Source organism: Acinonyx jubatus, chromosome A3 (assembly GCF_027475565.1).
Source record: "Acinonyx jubatus isolate Ajub_Pintada_27869175 chromosome A3, VMU_Ajub_asm_v1.0, whole genome shotgun sequence".
Lineage (NCBI taxonomy): Eukaryota > Metazoa > Chordata > Mammalia > Carnivora > Felidae > Acinonyx > Acinonyx jubatus.
In genome coordinates, this window is record NC_069388.1 from 105913017 (window position 1) to 105940281 (window position 27265).

At 42.1% G+C, this 27265-nt stretch overlaps 1 protein-coding gene and 1 long non-coding RNA gene across 5 annotated transcripts in view; both read left to right on the plus strand.

Moving 5' to 3' along the window:
- Positions 1 to 21066, plus strand: part of THUMPD2 (THUMP domain containing 2) — a 35566-nt gene extending 14500 nt beyond the window's left edge. For 3 of the 4 annotated variants that reach the window (XM_027033615.2, XM_027033616.2, XM_027033617.2), the window contains 5 exons: positions 1709 to 1796; positions 8585 to 8656; positions 9171 to 9285; positions 16981 to 17089; positions 20054 to 21066. In XM_027033615.2, the coding sequence (XP_026889416.1) occupies positions 1709 to 1796; positions 8585 to 8656; positions 9171 to 9285; positions 16981 to 17089; positions 20054 to 20378 (709 nt within the window). In that variant the 3' untranslated portion in view covers positions 20379 to 21066. The remainder of the gene's footprint in view (positions 1 to 1708; positions 1797 to 8584; positions 8657 to 9170; positions 9286 to 16980; positions 17090 to 20053) is intronic. The other variant, XM_027033618.2, reaches the window with a different exon arrangement.
- Positions 21067 to 21083: 17 nt separating this feature from the next.
- LOC128311271 (uncharacterized) lies at positions 21084 to 27164 on the plus strand. Its single transcript, XR_008289565.1, has 2 exons — positions 21084 to 21725; positions 23074 to 27164. It is a non-coding gene; the product is annotated as an uncharacterized LOC128311271 (long non-coding RNA).
- The last annotated feature ends 101 nt before the right edge of the window (positions 27165 to 27265 follow it).

Below are 27265 nucleotides of genomic sequence, written 5' to 3' on the forward strand. Positions count from 1 at the left end.
ATGCTCTTATTTATAGTATAAGACATCGATGTAACAGAGCGGGGCTAAGGACAAAGCATCGGAGTTCTCTACTTGAGCCAGTAAAGTGTTTTCTTAGTACATAACGCATATGATTTAATCTGGCCAGTTAGAGCTCTAAAAGATTTGATTATAATCATGCACTGATTACATGATTCGTACTGAAAAATTATATCTAATTATTTCTATTATTAAATGATTTTCATAGGCCCTTAGTCTGTTGGCATCTGGAGTTTTTATTAAAATAGAAAATACAGCACATTTCTTAAAATTCACGTTTACACATTCTACAAATTTTATTGCCATTATTCTTTTATCGTGGGAGAGTATTTCCAACTTTTATTTTTAATTTTTAATTATTTTTTTAATGTTTATTTTTGAGAGAGAGAGAGTGAGTGGGGGAGGGGCAGAGAGAGAGGGAGACACAGAATCCGAAGCAGGCTCCAGGCTTGGAGCTGTCAGCACAGAGCCCGATGTGGCGCTCGAACTCATGAACTGTCAGATCGTGACCTGAGCAAAGTCAGACGCTTAACCAACTGAGCCACCCAGGCACCCCTATTTCCAGTTTTTAAAATCTACTGTAGGTATCTCTCTAATCTTGCAGGGTACTATATAATAATAAATGCAAATGATTCATTTCCTTATTTCAAAATATCTGTTGAACACTTACATAACAGGTATTTTTCTAGATGCTTTAGGAAGAGAGAGCTAATTGGATGAAAACAGTGATTTCCAGTTCCTTGGAAGCATGTAGATATTGTTGGCATCTTAATGAAAAACATTTTATATACACATCCCTGTTTACGTAGTATAATGTGATGTAGATACCCTTTTTCTAGATTCTAGGCATGGAATATTTTCAAAGATTATAAAAATTCTATAGGAATACCCCATTTTCCCTAAGCTCACATTTATGCATCTGTAAGCCCAAAGCAGGATGTAAAAAAAGAATGCTTAAGGTTATTGTAATAGCTTTTATCAAGCTTGCTTTTTCATTACATTGGAAAGATAGAAATAATGTTTTGAAAACCTCCATCAAATCTGGAAACATTGATAGTAGCAGTAATGAAGCAAAGGATAAAGTATGCAGTGGTACATAATGGAGGCCAGTGAACTCACCTGGGAGATGTCTGCTTCAGCCCTTCATTCCATAAATTATTTTAGACAATGCAATGTAATGCTTCATTTCATCTTTTGAGAAAGATGCAAATGAGCAAAAAGCAAACTTACAAAAGGGATTTTTTTCTAGAAAACAGATTTCAAGGGTTAGCATCCATTCAGCCCTACTTCCCATACCGCATCTCTATCACAGTATGTTCCTCTTGATGACTCCAGCAAGAAAAGGTCTATTCCACATGGGAAGACAGGGAAGTATATTAACACTTGAGAAATACTTCCCTCATATGTGATTAGATTTTTCTAAGTTAAATACCTAAGAGTTTAAATTTCAGTTGTCTTACAAATGTACCTTTCTGAAATACCACACTGGCTGGTCAGACGAGGTGCCAATGAAAAAAGGGATTTTTGTCATAAGGTTAAAATATTCTGTAACTTAGGGCAACTTAGTGTATGTTAGATGAATATATAAGGAGGAGGTCACAGATACGACAGGTTAATCAGTTTGTTTATATCACACTTTTCTTTAACATACAGTAATATTGGGTACGTCATCAGGTTCTTTTCTTTGTAGGATTCCTTTGGCCAGCCGAGCTTACATCAAGACAGCAGGCCTGAGGTCTACCATAGCATGGGCACTGGCCTCTCTGGCTGAAATTCAGGTGACGAAGTGTTTTCATCTTATGATAGCAAGGTCCTTTCTGTAATCAACTGATTGATGGGCATCTTGGTTGCTTCTTTGTTTTTCCCTTCTTTTCATTTCTCTTTTTCTTCTACCCTTCTCTTTCTCTTGCCATTACACTTCTGAACTGCTACAGCGATATTTTTATATATTGTTGAACTTCTAAGAGTGTTTTGGCTATGAAAATGCTGAGTCCAAAGATAGCTGCGTTTTTATGATTTCTAATCTTTTATGTCACAATCATGTGGTCTGTAAATCCTCCACTTCTTAAAATTTAAGTTTTTCTCTGTGGCCAAGATCTTGATAATTTTTGTAAATGTTCTGTGGACATAAGAAAGTAATTTTATTTTTTAGTCAACAAATGTCTGCTGTATTAATGTTTTACTATCTGCACAATTCTGAAAGAGGTATTTCAAAATCTCATCATGTTAACCGTATTTGCATTTTTGCTAGTCGTCAGCTGTGGTCTAGTTTGGTATATGCACATTTATGACTTACTGCTTCATCAGGAATGGTGCCTTTTCATTGTAACATAAAGTTCTCTTTATCTTGATTAGTGAGTTTCAACTTAAATTTCATTGTGTCTTATTAATAGTTTTTTAGTCCTTTCTTTTTCTTTGCATTTGCTGCATTTCTTTGCCATTGCTTTATTTTCAGCTTTGCTTTCAGTATGTTTTTTTGTTTGTTTGTTTTTTGTTTTGTTTTTTATACAAATACCCAGCTCTGTTTTTATCCCATTCGATGGTCCCTATCCTCCAGGGAGGGAATTCAGTGTTTATGACACACACTTGATTGTGTTCCTCCTATTTTACTCTGTTTACAACTTCTGACACTGTTTGTTTTTACTGGTTTGATCAAGTTACTTGATAATCATTTCATTGCTCTCCTTGAGGTTGGAAATTATACTTTATTGTTCTGTTCCACTAATGGTTCAGGTTGCCAGCTCTCTTAATTAGACACGTGGGACTCTGCTGTTGCTTTAAAACAAGATATCAACTCTTTCCTGTGTCAGGACACTGTTTTTACCACCCAAATCCTCTAAGCTTACCCTCTTCCCTAGCACAGTATGAGGCCTCTCGAGTGCTTTTCTTCTCTTCTCCTGACCCCCCTTTACTCCTCCCTACAATGAGACCTTTGAAACGTTTTTGCACCCTTCCACTATCAGCCCCCAACGACTAGATTGTAGTAAATTATTTATCATGTGTAAGAATTTCCCTTGCAATACACCCCTTGTGTTTCAAAAGTTCTTATTTAGCACTTACATTACACAGCCTGTCCTTAGTCATTAAGGTATCACTGTGCGCACACACACACACACACACACACACACACACACACACACACACACTTTTTCGTATAAGCAAAGACGTGTTCCAAGGTGTATCATTCCTCCCCACTGTTCTTCCCTGTTTGAGGTCTCTGCTCTGGTTTATTTGTCACTTGGTCAAAGTCTTTTCTTAGGCAATTTCTTCAAGTGTGGTGTCCAAGTAGTACATAGTCAGAAATTCCTATACAGCCTCAAATTTGTTTTTCATCCTGGGGTACAGACCCATCTCGGCTGGCTTTAAGAGTTGTGTCAGTCCCCTGCCCTCAGAGGTCTGTAGACGCTGTCCCTTTGTCATTTAGTTTCCTGTGTTCCAGGTGAGCGGTATGTGCCAGTAGGATTTCCTTTTCCTTTAGAGCTGCTTAGGGGCTTGTAAGACTTTTCTCTTTAATCCTCCAAAGTTTGGGAATATTAGCAGGATATACTTACATATGTGTGTTTTCTATTCAGCCCAAGCTGAGTTCTAATTCTGGTTACACCACTTCCTAGAAAACTTTGGGCAAGATATTTATATTTAACATCTGCGTGCCTCAGTTTCTCATTTGCAAGATGAAAATAACAATCTCCTAGGATCATGTGAGGATTAAGTGAATTAGCATGAATTAAATGGTTTAGAACAGTGTGTGACATATAGGAGGTGTTTAAGTATTCGCTGCTGCTATGCCAGTAGTAAGTGTAATAATTACAAAAGTTATTGTTACTATTTCTCTGGCTCAGGCACTCTTTCTTTCATTATTTAATTATTATTGTCCCGGCTGTTTTGCTTTAGTGGCTTTTACCTTAAACTACTTTCTTTTCCTGCTTCCGAAATTATAAACACGTTAAGCCTCCTGGAGCTAGTCTCCCAAGTTGCCTATCCTCTCTCCAGAACATGGTTTCCGTCTTTCCATAGTTTGAGTCTACGTTTTGACTTATTCTTGAATGTTATCTTCCAGGCTATAACAGGAGTCATAGAATTATGTTCTCCTTTATTCATTGGAATGTTTTAGCTTAAAAATCATTATTTTTTGGCTTTGAAAAGTTTTGTGTGTGTACTACATCTGAATATCTCCAGAAGCCCTTACCTCTTTTCTTCAGATACTTATCTATGTCCGGCAGGAGTTCTGTTTCATTAGATGTATGTTCAGATTGTTCTGTCTGTTTACTCTCTCACTACTGGTAGACCCCTACCTTTTAGATTTACCTTTTTTTTTTTTTTTTGGCTCACTGGGAGTCAATTGTGGTTACTAAAATATTTGAAATGGCTAAAATCCTAAAAGTGCTACAAGGCAAGTGGATCTGTGTCACTACCGGGCTTGGCAGTGGAAGGAGAATCTGTCAGCCGTGCTGAAAACTTTTTCTAGGTGAACACTTTTCTGTTCACTGGTCTCCCGGCAGATCTGTAGATCTCTGAAGACCAGGTTCTCCCCGGTTGCAGTGATTTCCCCGTCTGGGCTCCAGTGCTCGTCTGTAATCCCCCATCCAGCCTTGGCAAAGAGGCCCCATGGAGTTCCTTCTTCCAGGACCCAAACCAAGCCCAGGGCTTCTCTTGGCATTAGTTGCCTCTAGGTCTGAGCATCACTTGGGCTCAGGGGAAGTAAAGAGCTTGGAGGTGAGAGAAAAGAAGAAAGCTGCTTTAAGATTATCATGTTCCCAGAATCCATGATTTTCTTTGTTATTTGATTTTAATCTTTAGTCCAAATCTCTTTTAGTCTAAGGAGAGAGTTACCAAAACGCCAGTGATCTCACCACAGTTTATATAACAACATGTATATATGTGTGTGTGTATTATATAAATAAAAATTTATATAACCACCTACAAATTTGAAATGTTACCTTTATCTTGATATAAACATCCATTTGTCCGAAAAGTAGAAAAGTAAATTAAATATATCTAAAGATGATGCTTGTTAAAATTTTCCCTTACTGTCAGTTTGCCTTGCCAGAACCGAGAGTAAGGAATGTTTCTCTAAATGTGACCACCAGCATCGGAATGTTAAAACATGTAAGAAGTAGCACAGCACAGTTGTCTTGGAGGAGTTTAGTCAAGACCCACAGTGTAAACGATCACAGTACTCAGCCTTAATCCAGTCCCCTCTAGGGAGCATGGTACCCAGAGCAGTGCGTAGACAGCTCAACCTTGGGTAAGCCAGTGCTATTAGCAGTGGGATCTAAACATGAGGATGTTAGATATTTTTCATGTTTACCACACACTGTCCTCCTTCCTACATATCCTCAAAAGGAAGGGGCCCCTGGGTGGCTCAGTCAATTAAGCGTCCAACTCTTGATTTCAGCTCAGGTCATGATCTCGTGGTTTGTGGGTTTAAGCCCCACATCAGGCTCTGAGCTGACAGTGTAGAGCCTGTTTGGGATTCCCTCTCTCTCACTGCCCCTTCCCCACTTGTGCTTTCTCTCTCAAAATAAATAAATAAAACAAAAAAATCCTAATAAGGAAAACCAAGTTCTGTAAGTTTTAGTTATTAATATAAGGATACAGAAATGCTTGTCTGCTTCTGCCTGTGTACCCAAATGTCACAGCAAGACAAGGTCCTATGATAACGTAAAGACATTTATAGATACTAAGGTCAGATTACCTCATTCAGCGAGGACCATGTTGGAGAGGGGAAGAGCACAGTGTTTGACACATATCAAGATCTTAATAAAAATTAGTTCTCATACCATTGTTATTTTTGACTAAATTTTAACTAAATTCTTTCTACTTGCCGCCCCTTCGTGGGGGCATCCATAGGATACTCTCCTTAGAATTTCCTGCTGGAGCTTTCCCTCTCCTGAACGACATTGTGCTTCTTTCCATTAGGTGTCCTCTGGCTCTGACCGAAACCTGGCTGTCCATTGAGGGCTCTGCTTCCTCTATAGACCTATCAAGGGACCAAGGGCCTGGAGGTGGTAGGTGTCCTGCTTGAGCCTCTCTGCTCTTCTGCCCAGAACCTCTCTGTGCCTTTGAAGCACGTGCCGGGAAGTTATCCCAGTCGTAGGCAGACCTCTCTTCTATCATTTCTAACAGAGTATGGGCCACTATGCCTGTCATAGTTCTTTATGATGTCAGAATCCGCTCTGTAACCTGACCCTTTAGTCTCTTGGCTTCCCTACCTCTGACGATCTGCCCTGCTCAGATCCTGTACCTCATCGTGCCCAGAGGCTGAATCTCAATTTCAAGAATCCTGCTCTTAGCACCTTCCTCCTTCCCGTTCAGCTCCTCTGGTGTCCTGCCACACAGTTCCTTAGCCCCGCAGGGGGTTAGTCATTTGCCCTCACCACCCTCCATCGCTCCTCACCTGTCCTCATCGCTGCTTCATGGCTTGGATTCTGCGTTCTACCATGACAGTCATTTCCTTGCCCACGCTTTTCACTCTCCCGCTCCTTATTTGACTTAAATACTGGAATCAGCAGAGAACGTCAGCGGGTTCTCCTCACCGAATCTACCAGCATGCTGGAACCTGCACCCACATGCTTTGCCTCATCGCCATCACAACAAGGGAGCTGTCCTTGTTTCACTCCAGTGCTTGGGGACCGGACTCCATCGCCTCGTGCCCACTCGAGGACTTTCTCTCTGCTGCGCATGCCCATCAGCACATATACTTGATTTAGTATCTTGTAATTTAAGAAAATAGCCCTTTCCTGAACCCACATGCTCCTTCTCTGCTTCCCTTTACAGAAAAACTCTTAAAAATAGTTGTCCATATTTGGTGTCGCCACTTCCTCCCATCCCCTGTCTCCTGTGCCCGCTTCCGTCAGGCTGTCATCACCAACACGCCACTGACACTGCTTATCACACTTACCTGCTAGCACTTTGATACTGTCATCACTCTCCTTGTTGAAACATGTTTCTCCACTTTTTTTGGAACACCGCTCTGGCTCTCCTCCTACATCAGTATGTGCTGCTGTCAGTATGCAAGGCTGAATCTTCATCTACCAACATCTATACTTAGGAGATCACCAGGGTCCAACCCATAGACTTTTCTTTTTTAACTTCTCTCACATTCTCGGTGACTCATGTAGTTCTGATGCTTTAAATATCGTTTATGACTAACACAGAGTGTTCCCAACTTCATGTCTGTAGCCTGAACCTCTCCCCTGAACTCCAGACCCATATGTTCAACAAATCACTTGACATCCATACTTGCTCTAAGAGGCATCTCAAAATTTAACCTGTCCAGAACCGTACTCCTGTCTCCTTCAAAGCTTCACCTCCCCATCTCTTCCCATCTCAGTAACAGGGAAGTCCATTCTTCCAGTTGCTCAGGTCAAAACCTTTAGTCATTTCCAACTATTGTCATTCTTTAACATTCCACATCCAGTCCATCCCATTGGCTCCACCTTTAAAATATATCTAGAATGTAACAACTTCTCATCACTTGTACCAATACCACTCTTAATTCAAGTCACCATCATCTCTTGCTGGTGTCCCCTAACTAGCCTCCCTTTTAACACTCTTACCCTTCTCTGGTCCATTCTCAGCAGAGCAGCCAGAGTGAGCCCTTTGAAGTGTAATGTCCTGTTACTCCTCTGCTCAGATCCTTCCAGTCGTTTCCCATTCTTCAGAAGGCAACCAGAATCCTTACGGTACCTACAAGATGTGACGTAATGAGACATCCCTCCCCCAGAACGGGAAAAATTAGTTTTTTCTCCAAATTTCCTGTTTTCCCAGGCACAAGTAGGATTACACTTTCTTCGCCCCTTCAAACTGCGTGTGTCATGTGACTGACATGCTTTAGCCCATTAAATGTTGGTGGAAGTAATGTGTCTCATTTCTAGATGGCACCTTTAGGAAAGTACACGATTTGTCATGCTTCTTTTTCCCCTCTGATGGCAGTGCTCTGGATGGTGACCACTTTGTGAGTTTGGCTTCCAGAAGCCCCAGATGTCCTTCTGTGGAGATGTAGCATTAGCTATGTGTTGTTTTCAACCTCTGAGATTTGGGGATTGTTACTACATGCAGCATAACCCAGTCCATCTTTTTTTTAATATATATATTTATTTATTTTTGAGAGAGAGAGACAGAATGTGAGTGGGGCAGGGGCAGAGAGAGAGAGAGACACAGAATCTGAATCAGGCTCCAGTCTCTGAGCCTTCTGCACAGAGCCTGACACGGGGCTCAAACCTACAGACCGCAAGATCACGACCTGAGCTGAAGTCGCGACGCTTAAACGACTGACCCACCCGGGCGCCCCATAACCCAGTCCATCTTGACGGAATAGCCTATCTCTAATGTGAACACCACATTTTCCATCTCACTCACTGTGCTTTGGCCACACCAGTGACCTTCCTAATCTTCATACATGTGGAGCATACACCTGCCTTGTGGCTTTGACCACCTGAAATTCCTAATAAAGTGTAAAAAAGAATCTCTGCTCTTGAAATGTTGATTCCTCAAGTTTTAGGTTTCTTTTATAATATATATTATGATAGACTGAATAATAACAAATCAGTATTTCTGTCTGCAGGCTGGTGCATTTGTTTTAGATCCAATGTGTGGACTCGGAACAATACTTTTGGAAGCTGCTAAAGAATGGCCCGTAAGTACTCACGTTTGGTAAATCAAGCAGTATGTTTACTTTAATCATTATATGTATTTTCACTGACCAGTTATTTATAAGTAGATTGTCTATTCAGGAGTATTAGTTTTGACTACATGAGTTGCTATGTACTATTGTCAAAATGGATTATGAAGGGCTAATTAAATCACTGTTTCATTTCTTAAACAACTATTTAGGAAATCGTATTTTAGGGAATTTAGGAAAATGTGAGCAATTTCAATAACTAGTCATGGCAGATTATGATAATCCCCAAATTCTTTAGGCATTTGTTACTGGAAAATATACTAATAGTTTCTAAAAATTAACAAAAACTTCTAATTTTTTACTATTGAATATCATTTTAAAGAAATACTACAAATTTGTTTTAACCTGAATTAAGAAATCTATTAAATTCATTTTCCTTTATTTGAGAAAAAGCAAGTAGGTTTTCTTAACTATGTAAAATGTCTGATAGTCTTATTTATACTTAAAATATGAATTTCTTTCCTCATAGGATGTATATTATGTGGGTGCTGATGTCAGTGACTCACAGTTACTAGGTGCATATGACAATCTGAAAGCTGCAGGCCTTAAGAATAAAATTGAGTTACTTCAAGTTTCTGTTATAGGTAAGATATAAAAAATGCAAACATTTGGGAAAATGAACATATGTAAATATACTTAGAATCATAATATTAAACAAAATTCACTTTCCATATGTAAATGTTTCCATATGTTGAATTCTTTGGGGCTAATACTTGGTTGATTTCCAATACTATAATTATAACTTATTTTTCAAAAGGTTATTAGTACCAACATTTATATAGTATCCCTAAGCATTTAAGTGAAAGGCCCTTTTTTTTTTTAATGTTTAGTTGATTTTGAGAGAAAGAGAGACAGAGTGTGATCAGAGGAAGGGCAGAGAGAGAGGGAGACACAGAATCCAAAGCAGGCTCTAGGCTGTGAGCCATCAGCACAGAGCCCAATACAGGGATCCAAACCACAAACCACGAGATCATGACCTGAGCCAGAGTTGGACACTTAACCAGGTGGCCCACAAGTGCCTTTTTAAGATGTGTTTGTTGTATGTGAACTGTTCTCATATCATAACCACAGACCACTTAATATAGGGATAAAATAAAGAGGACAGAATCATCATCATCATCATCACCTTCTTTGGATTTCTTTCAGATAAACTGAAATGTTCTGAATTATCTTATCTTTCTCTTGCCTCACATTGGACAATAGTCCTGTGGTATATAGGAATGAGGTAACCAGCCATCCGTGTCTGCTAAACCAATACTTCCAGGGCTAAAACTAGGCAAGTCTGGGGCAAACCAGGATAGTTGGTCACCCTGTGAGGTAGAGGGAAACCTGTTGGGGAATCAGCAGTGACAAACAGACTAGGAATCAACTCTACTGAGTCCAATCAAAATAATATTTCCCTAAGACCCATCCATCTAAAATGGTGTTTAGACCATTTTAGACAAGGCTTACATTCCTTATTTTCTCCCCTTCCCCTAGTACATCTTTCTCCCTTAGAAACGAGCACATTTAATTCCCAACTAAGAAAATGGCATTCTCTTAGTAGATGGTCCCAGTGTTAAACCTATAATCTGGAGGAACAAAATAATCGTTTAGAAATTTTTTAATGTGGGGGTGCCTGGGTGGCTCAGTCGCTTGAGCGTCTGACTTCGGCTCAGGTCATGATCTTGTGTTCTGTGAGTTCAAGCTGCACGTCGGGCTCTGTGCTGACGGCTCAGAGCCTGGAGCCTGCTTCTGATTCTGTGTCTCCCTCTCTCTCTGCCCCTCCCCCACTCATGCTCTGTCTCTCTCTGTCTCAGAAATAAATAAACATTAAAAAAAATTTTTTTAAAGAAATTTTTTAATGTAGTGGAGGAATAATAGAGTATCAAGAAGAAGATATTAGGGTAACTATGGGTAAAAACATAGTAAAGCAGCCCCAGAGGAGAAGGTGTATTGGGGTTTTGGGTTTTTTTTATTTTTTTTTAATTTTTTAAAATATAATTTATTGTGAAATTGGCTGACATACAATGTGTACAGTGTGCTCTTGGTTTTGGGGGTGGATTCCGATGATTCATTGCTTACATACAACACCCAATGCTCATCCCAACAAGATGGTATATTGTTGATTGAGATCTCAGAGTTGTTTGCTGCCAACGACTGTTTTTTCAACCTTTCTGTCGAGGTTTTTAATGGGATAAGACACAGGTTTCCAGAGGAAACTAAGGGGTGATGAGGCCAAAATCAGCTTTCGTGAACTCTAATTTCTTTCAGAAAGCTATTTGGGGGAGGGGGGTACTTGCAAGAGGACTGGACTGGCTTCATCAGCTGTTGTAGCGCGGTGGTTTTTCAAACCCTTTACTATCTCCTGAGCCTCGGGCGCGTTGGGAAGGAAGTACTGAGCTGTCCGTCTGTCCTCCACCACAACTCCATTTTTATCTGTTTTCATGTGGGGGGCTTTTCCCACAAGATTTCACTTTAAAAACAAGCAAAAGGCACAGTTGTCTTAAAAATAATAATAAAAGTGTTAAAAACAACGTTCTCTATGGCACCAAAGAGTCAAATAAATTGTAGTTTTTGGAAGGATCAGTCTAACTGCCATTCAAGAATAGACTACAGCAGGGAGGATGGAAAATGGGAAACAAAGAAACTAAGTACAGGATGGAAACAGGAAACAAAGAAACTAAGTACAGGCTAGTGCGATAATCTGGTAAGAAATGATGGTGGCTTGGCCCAAAGTGCTATTCGTGGGGGTGTTGAGAAGAGGTCAGATACATAATTTTTGAAGGTGGAGTGAGCAGGATGTGTTGTTGGATTGAATGTGGCATGTGAAAGAACAAGAGTGACGACCTAAGCAGCTGGAGGGTGGGGTGGCCACCCTCGGAGTTGGGGAAAACTGCTGGGGAACCAGTTGGAGTTTTGGAACCTGTTTAAATTCCACGTGATCACTAGGCACCTAGGGGAGAAGATGTCAGGTTAGTAGCCCCACCCCCAGATCTGGAGTTTAGGGGAGAGGTGAGGCATCAGCAGCCTGGTAACGTTTAAATCCAGGAGATCACCTCGGGAATGAGGATAAATAGAGAAGGGAAAGCACTTGGGAATAGAAGTTGTGCGTGGTTTCTCCACGCCAGCTGCTGCTGTAAGTGCACATTTCCCTAAACCATTGTCAAGACGAGGTATTATCATTTTATTGCAGTTTTTTTAAACTGCAAATTTGATGCATTTTTCAGACTTACTTTTCCTTAATTACTAGTGAGATAAAACATTTTTCACATTACGTCATTTGTAGATTTTTCTTTTGCAAATTAATTGTTTTCAGGGTAACACTCTGGAGGAAAGAATAAACCATCTATTTTAAATTGTTTCATCATCCTAACCTTTTAATGTTAAATTTCAGTCTAGAGGGAACCATATATATCTTGTGTGCAAAGGGGCCAATATTAACTAATAATTCGCCCTTCATAACACATCTCTGCTTGAGAGGTGGAATTGTAGCTGGATCCAAGTGTTTATTTTTCTTCGCTAATTTGGTTTTACGTTTCAAAGCTTTAATCATAAACACAACTTAGAGTGGGGAGACCCATTAATTGTTTGACGTTCACAGGTGTGAGGATTTCACATCTTTTTACTACAGTAAGTAAGAGCATGTAAAGACTTCAGAATCAAACAGACCAAGTATAAATCCTGGCTCCACCATTTTTTCTTTACTCTGTGGCCTTCAGCAATATCCTGGACCTCTGTATTTTATCATCTAGAGTCTGAAGGTAATCCCTGCTTCATAGAGCCTGTGGTGAGGATTTATCACATAAGCACACAGAGCACATTGCCTGACACACAGCATGATTAAGGACCTCTGTAAACATGGAGATGTCTGGGAAGTTAGTAATATTCCCGTTGTGATTTGTTTCTGCAGAATCACTATCTTTGTTCTCTTTGTGAGCTTTAATGACTATATCTTTTCTACCTTTTTAGTAACTTTCACCTTACAACTTTCTACTAGTATAAAAAGAGATGATCCTTTAATATGCAGGAATTGCATGTGTTTATTCCTAAGTTTTACTTATGAAAATTTGGAACCAAATGAGTATTATGTTGCAGGCCATCTTAGGAACTAATTAGTCATTGGCTAGGCTTTATTTTCTGTTAATCTACAGATACATATACATTCCTAGGATAAGATGGAGAGCTGTAATATATACAAATTTGAGCAAAAGAAACACGTATATAAATTAATTAAAATGACAAAATTGTTGACAGGTGAGAAAAGGAATGTTTTCACTCCTTTCAGTTAGACATTCTATAGCCTGTCACACATTACTTCAGTGAGAATTTATAACAAGCTTATTGCCAACAACTGTGCTTTGTTCTTAGGTGTTATTCATTTCCACCCTTGTAGGAATAAGGCATGCTTTTTCAGTACACCCACAAGCTGCCCGTAATGTAGTGGCTGCATTTTCTTTCATATCAGTGTGTTTTTCTCTAATTCCTCTCCTGCTCTTGCTGGCCTGGGCCCTGGTGTTCCATCCACATGTCTTGTGGCCTGTGCCGAATTTTGCAAGATTCATGAAGCTGCCAGGCTCCGTGTTTGGGAAATCAGAAGGAAATGTGGGAAGTGATGAGTTAAGTGTATGTAAAGTATGTTGAAATAGGGGATAAGAAGCCTACCATATTGAGTGATTGAGTGTTTTCTTTGGTACAGTGGCCTTACAGTTTATTGTATGGTATCATTTCTTATTGTTTGGCAACACTTGTATTCTGAAACAAACTTTTTCAGCATTAATAAGTTCTTAAAAGCATATGTTTAATGAAAAAGTGAATACAGAGTTGCCATTTTGTAAGAAAGCTGATGAACACATATCTTAAGTAAAATGTTTGTTGACATTTATCATCCGCTGGGAGGGCCATGGTGATATCACTGACCAAATGAAACAGATCTGTGTATAGAAGTGTGTAGCATTTATTTCAAAACATTGCAGGTATTTTAAGGGGACAGAGCCCAAAGACAGCCATTTATCAAATGCAGCTAAAGAAAACGCATTTAACTATCACTCTGTAAAGCATGACTTTTCATTTAGATCAAATGACTATTCTAAATTAATTTTGCTCATCTTCAATACCAAGTTTTCTTATGTACATAAACAAAATGAAGCTATAGCTATTAATTTGTTGGTTCCATTAGTAGAAGACCTTTGCAGACAGTTAAACGTTGCCAGTTTTGTTTCAGGGTTATCAGATGCTTCGAAAAGAAAATCCATAGGGGTACCTGGGTGGCTCAGTTGGTTGAGCATCCGACTTTGGCTCGGATCGGGCTCTCTGCTGTCAGCACAGAGCCTGCTTCAGATCCTCTGTCTCCCTGCCTCTCTCTCTGCCCCTTCTCTGTGCACGTTTGCTGTCTCTCAAAATAAACATTTAAAAATAAATAAATAGGGGCGCCTGGGTGGCTCAGTCGGTTAAGCATCCAGCTCTTGGTTTCAGCTCAGGTCACAATCTCATGGTCTCATGAGTTCGGGCCTCATGTCGGGCTCCACATCAGGCTTTGCACTGGCTATGTAGCCTGCTTGGGATTCTCTCCCTCTCTTTTAGCCCCTCTCCCATTCACACTGTCTTTGTCTTTCTCAAAACAAATAAATAAACTTTAAAATAAATGAAGGCACAAAAAGATATCCTGAAGGCTCTTAAAACCTATTGGAAGAAAATATATTAGAGCCATAATTCTGAGTTTTAAGCAGTTCTTACCCATTTTTCTTCTGGCAAGAGGGAGAAATAGAGCAGTTCTTTTGTTCAAGATACACCAGTATTTTACATTTTTTTCATGTTCTTGAGTCATCCTGCAGAGTCGTACAAAAGGGATGAGTTTTATATATTTGTTTTGAGCTATGTTTCTATTTCAGAATCTTATCTCCTTAGCTACAAGCAAACTCTTTGTTCACAGGCCGTTCAAGGCATTTAATAATTGAAAAGATTTAATGTGTTGAAAATTATGGGTCAGGCGTTCATGATTTCAGGAGTTTCCTCATCAGAAACTCAGGAGGTAAGGCCAACGGTCTGTGTTCTACCAACCCTCTGGTCAGTTCTGATACGCACTACATAGTAGGTTTGGGATGAAGGGAGCGAGACTTTGCACTTATGGTTCCCAGGAGATTCTGATGCTGCTGGTGTCTCCTGGGGATGCTGCGCAGGAGGGATGGCTGCAGCCTTGAGAACCGCTGCTGGAGGAAGAGCAGGAAAGAGGCCCACCTGGAAGCGGTGGCCCTGCTGGGCATTTGAGGAGCCGTGAGAAGGATTCTGCAGAGCTGCTTTGAGGGATTCTGGCCCGCCGGTCTCCACCTGGCCGTCATCTGGCTGTACACCCAGAGAGGACATTGTACATAATCACCACAGTCATCGAGTGCTCACTGGGTGCCAGGCACTGTCCTGAGTGCTTTCCATAAGTGACCTCACTCGTTAGGACCCTGAGATAGGTACCCTTACCTCACTTGACAGACGAGGAAACTAAAGCAGTCATTTCCCGAAGTCCCACTGCTGGTTAGTGGCAGAGCCAGATGCAAGCCGTCTAATAGCAGGGCCTGCCCGCACTCTCAGACACATCAGCAAAAACTTGCTTTATGCTCTATTGTAAGATAGCATCACTTAGTTCTAGAACTTTTTGAAAAAAAATTATTCCATTTAAGTTTATTCCTTCAACTTCTAAAATTATTTAAAGCAGTTTAGCAAATTATATAATACAGAGTAGGAAAGTTGCAAATAAAAATAGAGACTGACAGAAGAAAAAAAAATGTTACCAAACCTGACCAAACTGGGCAGCTTGTGTGTGTGTGTGTGTGTGTGTGTGTGTGTATGAATGCAAAAGAAAGATGTGGACTCAAACTCTAGAGCCAACTACTGCATGGTTTCTCCGGTATAAAACATCTGATAACCATGATTGCCTTCACTGTACATTTACCTTGAGTAGCCCTGCATAAAGTATAGAAACAGTATTTAAATGTACGTGTCCTATAGCAACATCCTAAAACTAAGTGCATGAAGCTAAAATATGACCTGGAAAAAAAAAGAATTCATGTCTAGCTTTAAAAGAATATTATCCTGAGACTTTTTTTCTGACGACCTATTATTTTTTCTACTAATTTCAAGTAGGGGTTAGAACTAGGAAAGATCATCAAGTGTTCCTTAGACTTTCCCCGATAATGGGATTTTTTTGTTTTGTTTTTAAATTTCCAGCCAACAAAAATGTATATGGTATTTAGAAGAGCAAAGGTTATTTAAATTGTATTCTGTTCTTACAGAGTTAAATGCTATTCAAAAAATGAAAATTGGGACATCTACCTTATGAATATACAACTAATTTACATGATGGGTGGGAAGTAAAATAAGTAGAAAGTGAAAAGTACACTCAGAAAATGTGGAAGTTAAGATTATGTGTATGACCTGGGAAGCTAATTTCTGAGAAATGTAAAGATGAGAAAAAAATTCAGATTCAGTAATCAAATACTACATTTAATTTTGTTTAGTAATAATGTTCATTTTGTTGATTATTTGTTTTTTAGCCTTTTCTCTAGCCTTAGGATTTATGTCCATGTTCTTAACCTTTGGGTCTCCTTTATTTTTTTTTTTTTTAATTTTTTTTTTCAACGTTTATTTTTGGGACAGAGAGAGACAGAGCATGAACGGGGGAGGGGCAGAGAGAGAGGGAGACACAGAATCAGAAACAGGCTCCAGGCTCTGAGCCATCAGCCCAGAGCCTGACGCGGGGCTCAAACTCACGGACCGCGAGATCGTGACCTGGCTGAAGTCGGACGCTTAACCGACTGCGCCACCCAGGCGCCCCCCTTTGGGTCTCCTTTAAAATTTCAGTGAAAGCTAAGATCATCTCCCTTTTAAAAACACACAGATATACACATGCAAAATTTTATATGTAAGTATGAAGAAGGAAATGAAAGAGCATATAATTTGTAAAAGTTTTTTCTAGACAATTTAATGTGTTTCTTCTTGGGTCTGGCAACTTTGTATTCATGTAATATGTTTAGAGAATTCAATTTTCTGATTAATTTAAGATTTTGCTTAACTTATGTCATATTTTGTCATAACAAAAACCAATTTTCAAAGAACAGAATCTAATAACTTTATCATTTATTTTTCAGTTGAAAAGCCTTTCAGGAACTTATAGTTTCTTGGAGACAATGTTAGCAACCCTAAATTGTACTTAATATGCAAAAATAATTCTCCATACTTCAGTTTTCTCATATTTAGGTTGTAAATATTTGAACTTAATGTAACGGGTTTCTCTGGTTTTTGTGTTTCAGACTTGCCATTGCCTTCAGAAAGTGTCGATGTTATTATTTCTGACATTCCATTTGGGAAAAAGTTTAAGTTAGGGGAAGACATCAAAAGCATTCTACAAGAAATGGAGAGGTAGGTTTTAAGTTTATTTTCATGATTTTTGAGTTATTGGTCATTTAACTGAAATATATCCTAGTTCTTCAGCTAAGATTTGATTGCATTTTAGTAATTTCCCAGAGTTTTTGTACTTAAATTTTCTAAGGTTTCAAATCAGAAGGTTATCATTGAAATAGTTATTCTGTATCATCTTATACTATATTAAGTTTTATTCCAAAAAAGGTACTGAGTTTTCATTATTGGCTAAAATTCGAGTATCTGGATTAGTGACCTATATTTTAATCACTGAGGTAGGTAATTTACATATTATAAACCTCACCAAAACCCTGCCTCCTAATGTGTTAATCGGCCACACTTTACAGATGAGAAACTGGGACCCGGAAAGATGAACTTTCTCAAGATCACAGCTACTAAGCCCCACAACAAAATTCACATGAGGAGCATTCAGTATCATAGAGAGGCTACAACACTGCTGATTGTAAAATGAAAATTTAGAGGTGTTATTCATGTCAGGGTGTCTAAGGTTGGCCTCAGGGAATATAATTCAGGGAAAGTATTTCTTTGAGAAGTTCAAACAGTGAAGCCTGAATATATATTTTTCTGATCATTTAAGCTGGTAAAGGAGAGAACCTAGAACACATGGAGGAATAAATAGATATGACCAAGAAGTCAATTCATTAAATTGTCTCAGTTGGAGATTTGATAGAGCAAGACAATGTAAATGGTCAAGAACCTGTATATAAATAATGTCACCAATAGAAAAAATGAGCCATGGGTTTTGGATGGAGAAAATTCAGTGTCAAGGCTAACATTCTGTAGGGAAAATTAAAGACTTAACTTTATATGAAGACTTGACATGAAGTCTAAGTCCAACTAAGAACCGTCTCACCTCCATCTGGTGAACTGGATGCTCCACACTTTTTTTGGATTATCTTCTTTCTAAGTAACTTCCCCTGTCACACAGTTACCTAACCTGAGATCTCTTTCTGGGCACCACCTATAATTCAGGCCTGCACGCCCTTCTGCCTGATAACACCTTCCCCTCAAGCAGATTTTGCAACCCTGACTTCATATTAAAATCATTTCAGGGGCTTTTGAAAAACAGTGATGCTCATTCTCCACCTCTCCAGTTTAATGGGTCTAGAGTAGAACGTGGGTGTATTTCTTAACCACTCCCAAGGTGATTCTGTCCTGCAGCCTGTGTTAATTACCGCAGCCTTTGTGCCCAGTAGGTAATTCACCAGCCACACTATTAAGCCAACTCATAGTGAAATACTAATATGTGTAAGCAGTGACTTATATTTAACCTGAAACTTCCCAGAAGATATTCAAGATTCCCCCCATAATTTCAGTGCCTCAGTAGGATCAGTTGAAAAGTGTATGTATTTGAACATAAGGAACTCCTATGACCACGCTTCCTTGACACCTGCCCACAGCCTTTATGGTTTGATTTTTCAGTTTTTATAGTTGGAGGTTTTATATAGGCAGTGGAGCCTGATATAGTGGAGTTCGGAGACAAACTTGTGTTGATTCACTGATTTTTTAGATGAGGGAAAGCTACTTAAGCTCCTGATATCTTTGTTGGGTGTGGGGGAGATTCCCTTTAACTCTTGATCCTCTAGCTGTCACCTTGTCTCCTTACCTATACAACCAAACTTACTGAAAGAAGAGTCTACACTTGACATCTCTGCTTCCTCACCTTCCAGTCCCCCTTCGATTCTGGCAGACCAGCATTTTCTCATGTCCTCAACTGGGATTGCTGTCCCCAGGTTCACTGAGGACCTCTTGTAATCCTAGTCACCTGTTCATCCTGTAGCATTAGATGCTGTGGAGACCATTCCCGTCCTGAAAGTGTGCACCTTTCGCTTCCATGCCATCACTGTTGTCCAGACTTTCTCCCGGGATTTTGTTCCATGGCCCGTCCCTCCTCTCTCCTTCCTTAACTGTGAAGCCTCTGTTCCTGGGCCCTTTTTCTCTTCTCACGCTAACCTGCCTCCCCAGGTGATGTCATTCACCATCACAGCTATATCTACCGTGTGCTATTGACAGCTCCGAAATCTCTACCTGGAACCCTGGTCTCATCGCCTCCAGGCTGTATATCCAGCTGTGGATTGGAGCTCACGTTGCCCTGTTCCTGAGGTCCCTCAGCATATTCCAGACAGCCCTCTTTTCCTCCCTCCTCCTCCCACCCCTCTGATTCACCCTCACGCTGAATTTCTTTCAGTGCCTCCTCCTCCTCACTTCTTCCTTTCTGCTGCTTTTCTGCCTCCAGCTCCCTGCCTCGCTCCAGCTCCTCGCTGTCACTTGGCCTGGCTTGGTCCCGCTTGTCCTTAACTCATGGTGCACGTTTGGGACCCAGCTCATGTGTTCCCAGGGGACCTCGTACTTGCCTGGAGGGTGGCATCGCCAGCCTCTGTAACTCTCCACTCGCCTCTCTCCCGCTTTCAGTAATCTCTTTAGCAACTCCGGGGACTGTGGTTGGGCATCACTTTTTCCACACAGAAGTGCTCTGCAGAATTTGGTCAAGTGATTGAGCAATTCTCCTCAACAGGCTGACATTCTGAGGCCTCCCCTTTTCCCTTTCTGAGCTTCCCCGTTGTCATTCCTTTGTCCACGTCCTCACTCTTTCCGGTGCTTTTCTTCTGCCATCAGCCTAATGTATGCTGATTCTATAGGATTCTTTCATCCGCCTTTTCCTTTGTACAATCACTTATTAGAATGTGACTATGAATTACTTTGAGGCTTGCCTTTTAAGTAGAGTAAAAATAGATAATTAAAGCAGATTTGTGCTCATGATTCCATAATTACTATAATGAATATGCATTATGGAAGATACTACCTAATTATCAAAATCCTTGTGTTTAAATAGATAAAATTAAATTTCAAATTAAAAACCCCAAATATTTTAAATAAAGTGGGATTGTTTGTTGTCTAAAAAGAAAGAAGTACTCATACCAATTACCATTTTTTTTGTCACAGGGTGCTTCACGTTGGCGGAGCCATTGTATTGTTGCTTAGCGAAGAGCACCACAGGCGCCTTAAAGATGGCGAACAGAGCAGCATCCCTTTGAGTTCCGAGGGCAGCCACACAGGTGAACCTTCAATCAAAAAGTGCTTGAAGCCTGGAGGAAAAACTGGCACATCAGAGACAGTGTCATCTTCATTCGAAGCCAGTAGCCAGGAGTGCTTAGACAAAACACCACCCTTTGGCTCTTTAGTGCCAGTGGAATGCCACAAAGTTAGCCTTGGGAGAACGGATGCATTCATATGCAAATATAGGAAGTTGCACTCTTTGGGACTCTAGCAGCCTCGCCACTGCAAGCCGGTTGGAGTCCTCGCGTGTCACGTGTCAGCCAGCCGTACAGCCGCGAAGGTAGTTGTCATAGGATCTTGATGGGGCCACAGAGTTCCAGGGAAGCAGACTCCCCTGGGGTCAGGAGGCCTGGCTGCTGGACGAGTTCCAGCTTCATTCTGGAAAGAGCTGAAAGTTGCCAAAGACCGGTGAATGAATACTCCTACTAAAGAACTCTCAAACTTTGAATTCTGTTGGAATGTGAGGAGTTGTGCCCCGCCTGCAGTTTCTGAGAAGGAGCTGCAACTTGGAACACAAATTTTCAGAGGTTCACATAAAGTATATTGCACTCATCACAAGGTTGATGATATTTTAACCATCAGAGTTTTTAAAAAAAAATTTTTTTTTAACATTTCTATTTATTTTTGAGAGACAGAGAGCGAGGGAGACACAGAATCCAAAGCAGGCTCCAGGCTCTGAGCTGACAGCACGGAGCCCGATGCGGGGCACTCACCAACCGTGAGATCATGACCTGAGCCAAAGTCGGTCTGAGCCACTCAGGCACCCCCAACTATCAAAGTTTTTTAAATGTGGAAACTTTGATGTGTTACTTCTTTTGATATTAAACTTAATTTTTAAGCCGGTAATTTTCTTCTCCATTGGAATGAAAATAATTTTTATTTGCAATACCTTTTATATGTCCCATATGCCCCTTTTATATGTCCCATTTTATAATGTAAAACATTGATGGGAATAATAGCAATAAGAATCCAGCCAGTATCCTCCAACATGATAGAAAATAAAGTTTGCTCTTTTTCTAAAAACATTAATAAATGTTTTTAAATGTCACCTCTCTCTTATTTAAATGAAATGCATTCCTTGTGTTTACAACTTGAGAAGAAAATCTTCTTAATAGAAAATTGATGCAAATATGGTTTTCATTTTTTTTTTTTTTCAATAAAGTAGTGACTTGGGTTCTTGGCTGCTTTAGTACTGTTTGAACAACCTTTCCATGTTTAGGCAATTTCTCACCTTGTGAATCCCACCTCTCCAAAGCAGAAGCAGAAAACTTCTTTTCCAGCTAGGGTGTGGCATGTAACCTTGGCCCAGTATCAAGCTAGGCCCACCAATCAGTCTGGGGCTAGTGGAGCACCTGTGATAAATGAAATTTACTTAGTTACTACCTTACTGATCTGAAAGCAATTCACAGTAACCCCAGCAGGACCCAGCCTATCACATACTCATACAACAAATATTTATTGCACAGCTATTATCTGCCAAGGCATTGTTCACATCTGTGAACCAGAGATACTTGCCCTCAGAGGACAACACTCTAGTCGGGGAGACAGGGAAGAAACAGTAGACATAATGAATAATTTATTTGATGGCTTAGAAGGTGATATGTGTGGGTTTGGGGGAATGAAAGTAGAGCAAAGGTTTGGGAAACACAGGAGGATGGGGATAGAAGTGCCTTCCATTTTTAAATAGATCAAGCCTCGTTGAGAATATGGGAGTTGAGCAAATACTTGAAGGACATGGAAGAGTGTACCAGGCACATGGAACAGCCAGTTGCAAAGGCCGTAAAACAAGAGCCTGCCTGATGCATTTGAGGAGCAGCAGAGAGGAAATTTAGCCCGAGCAGAGAGAAAGAGGGGGAGAAGGAGAGGTTGGAGATACGTGAGTGGCAGGTGGTGGTGGCTGGTTAGACCAAAGGGGGTCTTAAAGACTTCTAGCAGGACTGACTTTGACTTAAAACTATTGGAGGGGTTTGAACAAGTAGAAATCTAACCTACATTTTACAGAATCACTATGACAACTGTATGGACAGGCAAAGGTGAAAGGAGACCCATTGGGAGTTTTTTGCAATAATCCAGACAAGAGAAAATGGTCACTTGCCCCAGGGCAGTGGCAGTAGACTCAGTAAGAGGCAGCTAGATACTGAATATATTTTGGTTCTTAAACCAGCAGGATCTGCGGATGTGTTTGATGTGTGGTGTGATAGGTGGAGAGGAGACAGGAGTGGCTGTAAGATATTTGGCCAAGCAACCTGAACAGTGCAGTTTCCATCAACTGATGGGGAAAGGCTGCAGAGGGGGCAGGTTGGGTGTGAGAAGGCAGAAGCTCATTTTTAGACTTGCTGACTTTTGAGATGCGCATTAAATATCCCAGTGGGGGGTGTTGAGTAGGCAATTGAATACAAGAGTCCAAAGTTCTTAAAGTTCTGCCCTGGAGATATAAATTTGGGAATTTTCAGCATAGTGGTGCCATGAAACTGGATGGGATTGCTGAAGGACTAAATGGAGGAGAAGGAAGAACAGGGGTTCCTCCAACACTAAGAGGTCAGGAGAAGGGAAGGGGTCTGCAAGGGAGACTGACAAGGAATAACCAGTGAGGCAGGAGGAAAAGGAGTGGTTGCCTGGAAGGCAAATGAGCAAAGGGTCTGGAGGAGGAAGTGACCTATTAAGTACTGCTAGATAAGATACTGGAAATTGACCCTTGGATTTAGCAATGGGAGTTTTGGTGGAGTGTGGAAGGAGCAAAGTCACCCTGGGTTGGAATTAAGAGAAAATAGGGGAAGAGCGGGAGGTAATGAGTACAAACAACTCTTGCAACTAGTTTGCTGAAAAGGGGAGCGAAGAATGGAGTTAGTAGGTGGGTTAGGGATGTGGAATCAAGACTTTTCTTTTTTTTTTTAAGATGGGAGAAGCAGCAACATGTTTTTCATATTGAAGAGACTGCTCTGAGAAAGGCAAAAAATTCATGAGGTAGGAAAAGGATAAATGCTGGAGCAGTGTCCTTGAAAAGGGGGTTGGAATACATTCCACACATGGGGGAATTAGCGTTCGATAAGAGCATGAATAATTTCTCCATGGTTACGAGTGGGAAGGCGGCACACAGGCATTTCTGCAATAACGTGATAAATGTGCTCCTGAAAATTTCTTATTCTCAAATTCATGCACTAAAAATAACAGAATTCACGGAAGAAATATGGGGCAGACCATTTCAAACCTGTCCAACTTTGGAAATTGCATACCAACAAAAACACCAATTAACATAGTTTAAAAGAACATGTTACATTCCTAATAAAGTTGACCCTTGAACAACACAGGGGCTAGGGGGCCCTGAACCACACACAGTCAAAAATCCACATATAATTTCTTCTAAGTCCTCCACAACTTAACTACTAATAGTCTACTGTTGAACTGAAGCCTTACCGATAACATAAATAACTGATTACCATATATTTTTTTGTGTGTATTATACACTGGATTCGTATATGAATGTAAGCTAGAGAGAAGAAACGTTATTCAGAAAGTCATAAGAGAAAACGCATTTGCAGCACTGTAGGTGTGTTTATTGAAAACAAAGTATAGGCTGGTTGGGTGAGCAGGTCAAGTGCAGTGGCAGCAGAGGGTCGAAGCCTGGTGGCCTTGGCTCAGCAGCAGCAGCCAGAGGGCAGGCCTGTGGGTAGCGACATTGGCCAAGTACAGTACAGCTGCCCTGTCTCCCTGCAGGTGTCCTCCACCCTGTGACCGTCCCGCAGGAAGGGGTCTGCACCTGGCCCAGCAGAGGCCCCAGTCCTGGAGCCAGGAGCCAGGAAGACCAAGGCGAGACGTTCCAGGCTAAGCTCCTGCAGCATTCTCCCCGCCTTCCGGAAATGGTCTTCTGCTTCAGCCCAGCCTCCTGCCCACCAGCCGGGGCCCTTTGCCCAGCCACCCTGTCAGCACACGGGGGACCGGCAGCCTTGCCTGGTCCTGGGCCCCTGGGGTCTGCTGATGGCCTCGATGGCCTCACCAAATACTCAGAGGGCAGCGGCCATGACCTCTGTACCCTTCGCCTTTGATTTGCTCCCAAGGAGACGGAGGTGGGCAGTTGTAAATAAAAGCCTTGTGGCTTTTGCTGTCACGTAAAAGTGGACCCCTGCTGTTCGAACCCCTGTTGTTCAAGGGTCAACTGTACATCAGTAAATAAAGGATTTCGCCTTTCCAAGAAGAAGGCAAAGGCAGCTTGATAGAATTTGGCAGAAGGAAGGGTAGAAGCAGATATGTACACAGTAAGCACTTCCAAGACGGAACCTGTAGCCCAACGGCCCCAATAAGAAGATGCAGTGAAAAGGGCTCACGTAAAGTACCTGATTCTTCGGCAGTTTGCTCATTCAGCTCATTCCACTGGTGTCTCCACATTCAGCTGCTCTTATCTGATGGCACAAAATATTAATGGGGGAAACATCACTTAGGAACCGACCCAATTTCCCCATTATAGTGACATCATCCCCCACCTAGCAATAATATTTGAGTTAATGCCTATTACAGAAGCACGCATTGTAGAACAGACTGTAAGCGGGAGCAGATGCTGGGAGGGGGGCGGATGTGGTGGTGGTAGGGCTGTGGAAGTTCTCTTCTGCCTGCTTCAGTTTTCTCAGTGAGAAATTATGTGGTAATTTCCCCAGATCCTGCCTCTGTGCCTGGAACGGTGCCCTCAGCAAATGCAGAAACCCCACAATGGCTTCCACAGCATGGGGGTAAGCATGGCGTCTGTTAATGGAGGGCCAAGAGGCCATCCTCCCGGGGCTCCCCCTTCCTGCTAAAATGGCCAAACAAAACCAATAGTTCCTCCTTTGTAGGAACTGCAACGATTCGTGCCATTAAGGAGAAAGAAGCACGGAGGCCTCGCGGAATTCCTTGGCAACAGAAGGCAATCGATGTCACCCTCGGGTTTGCTGCTCTGACTCATTTACTTTTAATGGAGCCTCGCGCAAGGGAGGGAGCTCTCCAGCTGGCCCAGGCCCCCTGCGAGCAGCTCTGCATACTTGTCCTTATGACCCCGTGCTCAGAAAGCCTGTGACCCACCTGGCCGCTGTGCAGAGCCTGCAGCAAGTCCTAATAGGGGAAGCATAGCTGTCGCCTCTTAGCTTTTGGAGCAAAGCCAAGCTCTCCCATGCAAGTAATTATTCTCCTTTCAGAAAGAACTCTTGGCTGGCCCCTGAGGGCTTGACCACGGGGCACTAGGTGACCCTGGGACCTAAACTGCCCATGTTGAACTCAGAGGAATTTTTTTTTTAATGTGTATTTTGATTTGGGGGAGAGAGAGTGAGAGACCATGGGTGGGGGAGGGGCAGAGAGAGAGGGAGGCAGAGGACCCGAAGCGGGCTCTGGGCCAACAGCAGAGAGCCCAACGTGGGGCCTCGAACTCACGAACCGTGAGGTCATGACCTGAGCCAAAGCTGGACGCTTACCCGACGGAGCCACCCAGGCGCCTCTGAGAGTGATTTGACCCGCCAAAACAGAGTTCGGTGAGCCCAGCCCACCAGCACGTTTGCATCAGATGGAAGGGGTGTATACGACCACCATGGCTGATGGGCCTTATGAGCCACAGGAACAGTCGGCGCCTTATCCTGCCATGTGCCTCCTGACTTCTGCGCCGCTCCCCTCCCTCACTGCCGTGTTCCCGTGGGGGAATCCACACCGAGCCGTTCGCCAAAGAGGAAAAAAGTCACATCTGGTTTGCAGACGGTCCTGCAAATTTTGCTGGAACCTACTGGAATTTAACTGCGGGGGCTCTTCAGCCCCACTGGGGCTGAGAGACAATGGGGAAAGGAAATGTTCTCAGGGAGCCGAACTTGGAGCAGTCCACCTGGTACACTTTTCCTGAACAGGAGAGACAGCCTGAGAGGCAGATGCTAACCATGTCGTGGTAGTGGCTCCCAGGTTGAAAGGACGGTCAGCGTCACGAAAGAAGGTCTGGGAAAAAGGAACGGGATGGACGTCTCCGAGCTGGGCCCAGTCTATGGGAGAATATTTGTGTCACACTGGAATGGCCACAAAAGCTACCACCGTGGAGGAGGTTCTGAGTGCGCAGGTGGGAGATCGCCTGTCCTGTGCCTTCCCTTTTTCCCTGGCCACCCTTGCTCAGTGGCTTCATGGACAAAGTAGCTGTGGTTTCAGGCATAGAGAGAGTTCAGTGGCCCACCAAGGACTTCTCCTCACCAAGCGTCTGCTGCCCACTGCTGATTCACTTTCAGGAGCAGTGACCAGCCCTGAGATTTGCTGTAATACCACACTCAGCAGGAAGATTACAGTGGAGACCCATTCCGTCGTGGAGAGGGCAATAACTTGTCCCCACTGGAATAACGATGCATTCGGGGTTTGGATTCTCCAGGCCGGCAGCACGTCGCATGGACTTAGCCAAGCTATCTTCTTCAGCATCGTTTATTTCCGGGCAGCAATGCTTCTCACCAGAGTTCAGTTACAGAGATGGGAGGGAGATGATAAGCCTATGCTCAGAGGATTTCTCACCGTGTCCCCCACCACCTAAAACAGAAGGTCTCATGGCATGGTGGTACAGCCTACCGAACGCTCCATTACTGTGGTGGCAGAGATTATTCCTTGAGAGGGGGCAATGCCTCCCTGCAGGATGCTGTGTGTGCTCTGATCCAGTGACCAATAGATGGTGCTCTTTCTCCCAAAATCAGAAGACAGAGACCAATGGGTGAAAGTGGGAGGGGTGTCGGTTACCATATCACCTCTTATTAAGCAAGCCCCAAAATGGAGCCCACTTTCTGGAAGGGTGGTAGAATAAGCATCTGGTCCCAAGGGTCAGCAGGGACAGAGGGCAGCATTCAGGGCCCAACATCGATGGTGCAAGCCGTGGTGTGGGTGCTCAGCGGAGGTGTCAGCGGTAACAATCCCATCATACAGTTTGGATGGTGTTCCCAGTTGTAGAGCCAGCCGGACAGGTTTTCTGGCCCTCTTAAACACCTTAATATATTTTAAAATAAACTCCTTTTCTTCTAAGTCACCTAAAGTAGACTCTGTTGATGGCAGCGGGGAACTCTGTCCCACACACCTCGGTCACTAAGCACATTCCTGTCGTGCGGGCTCGGCCTGTCCCAGTCTCAC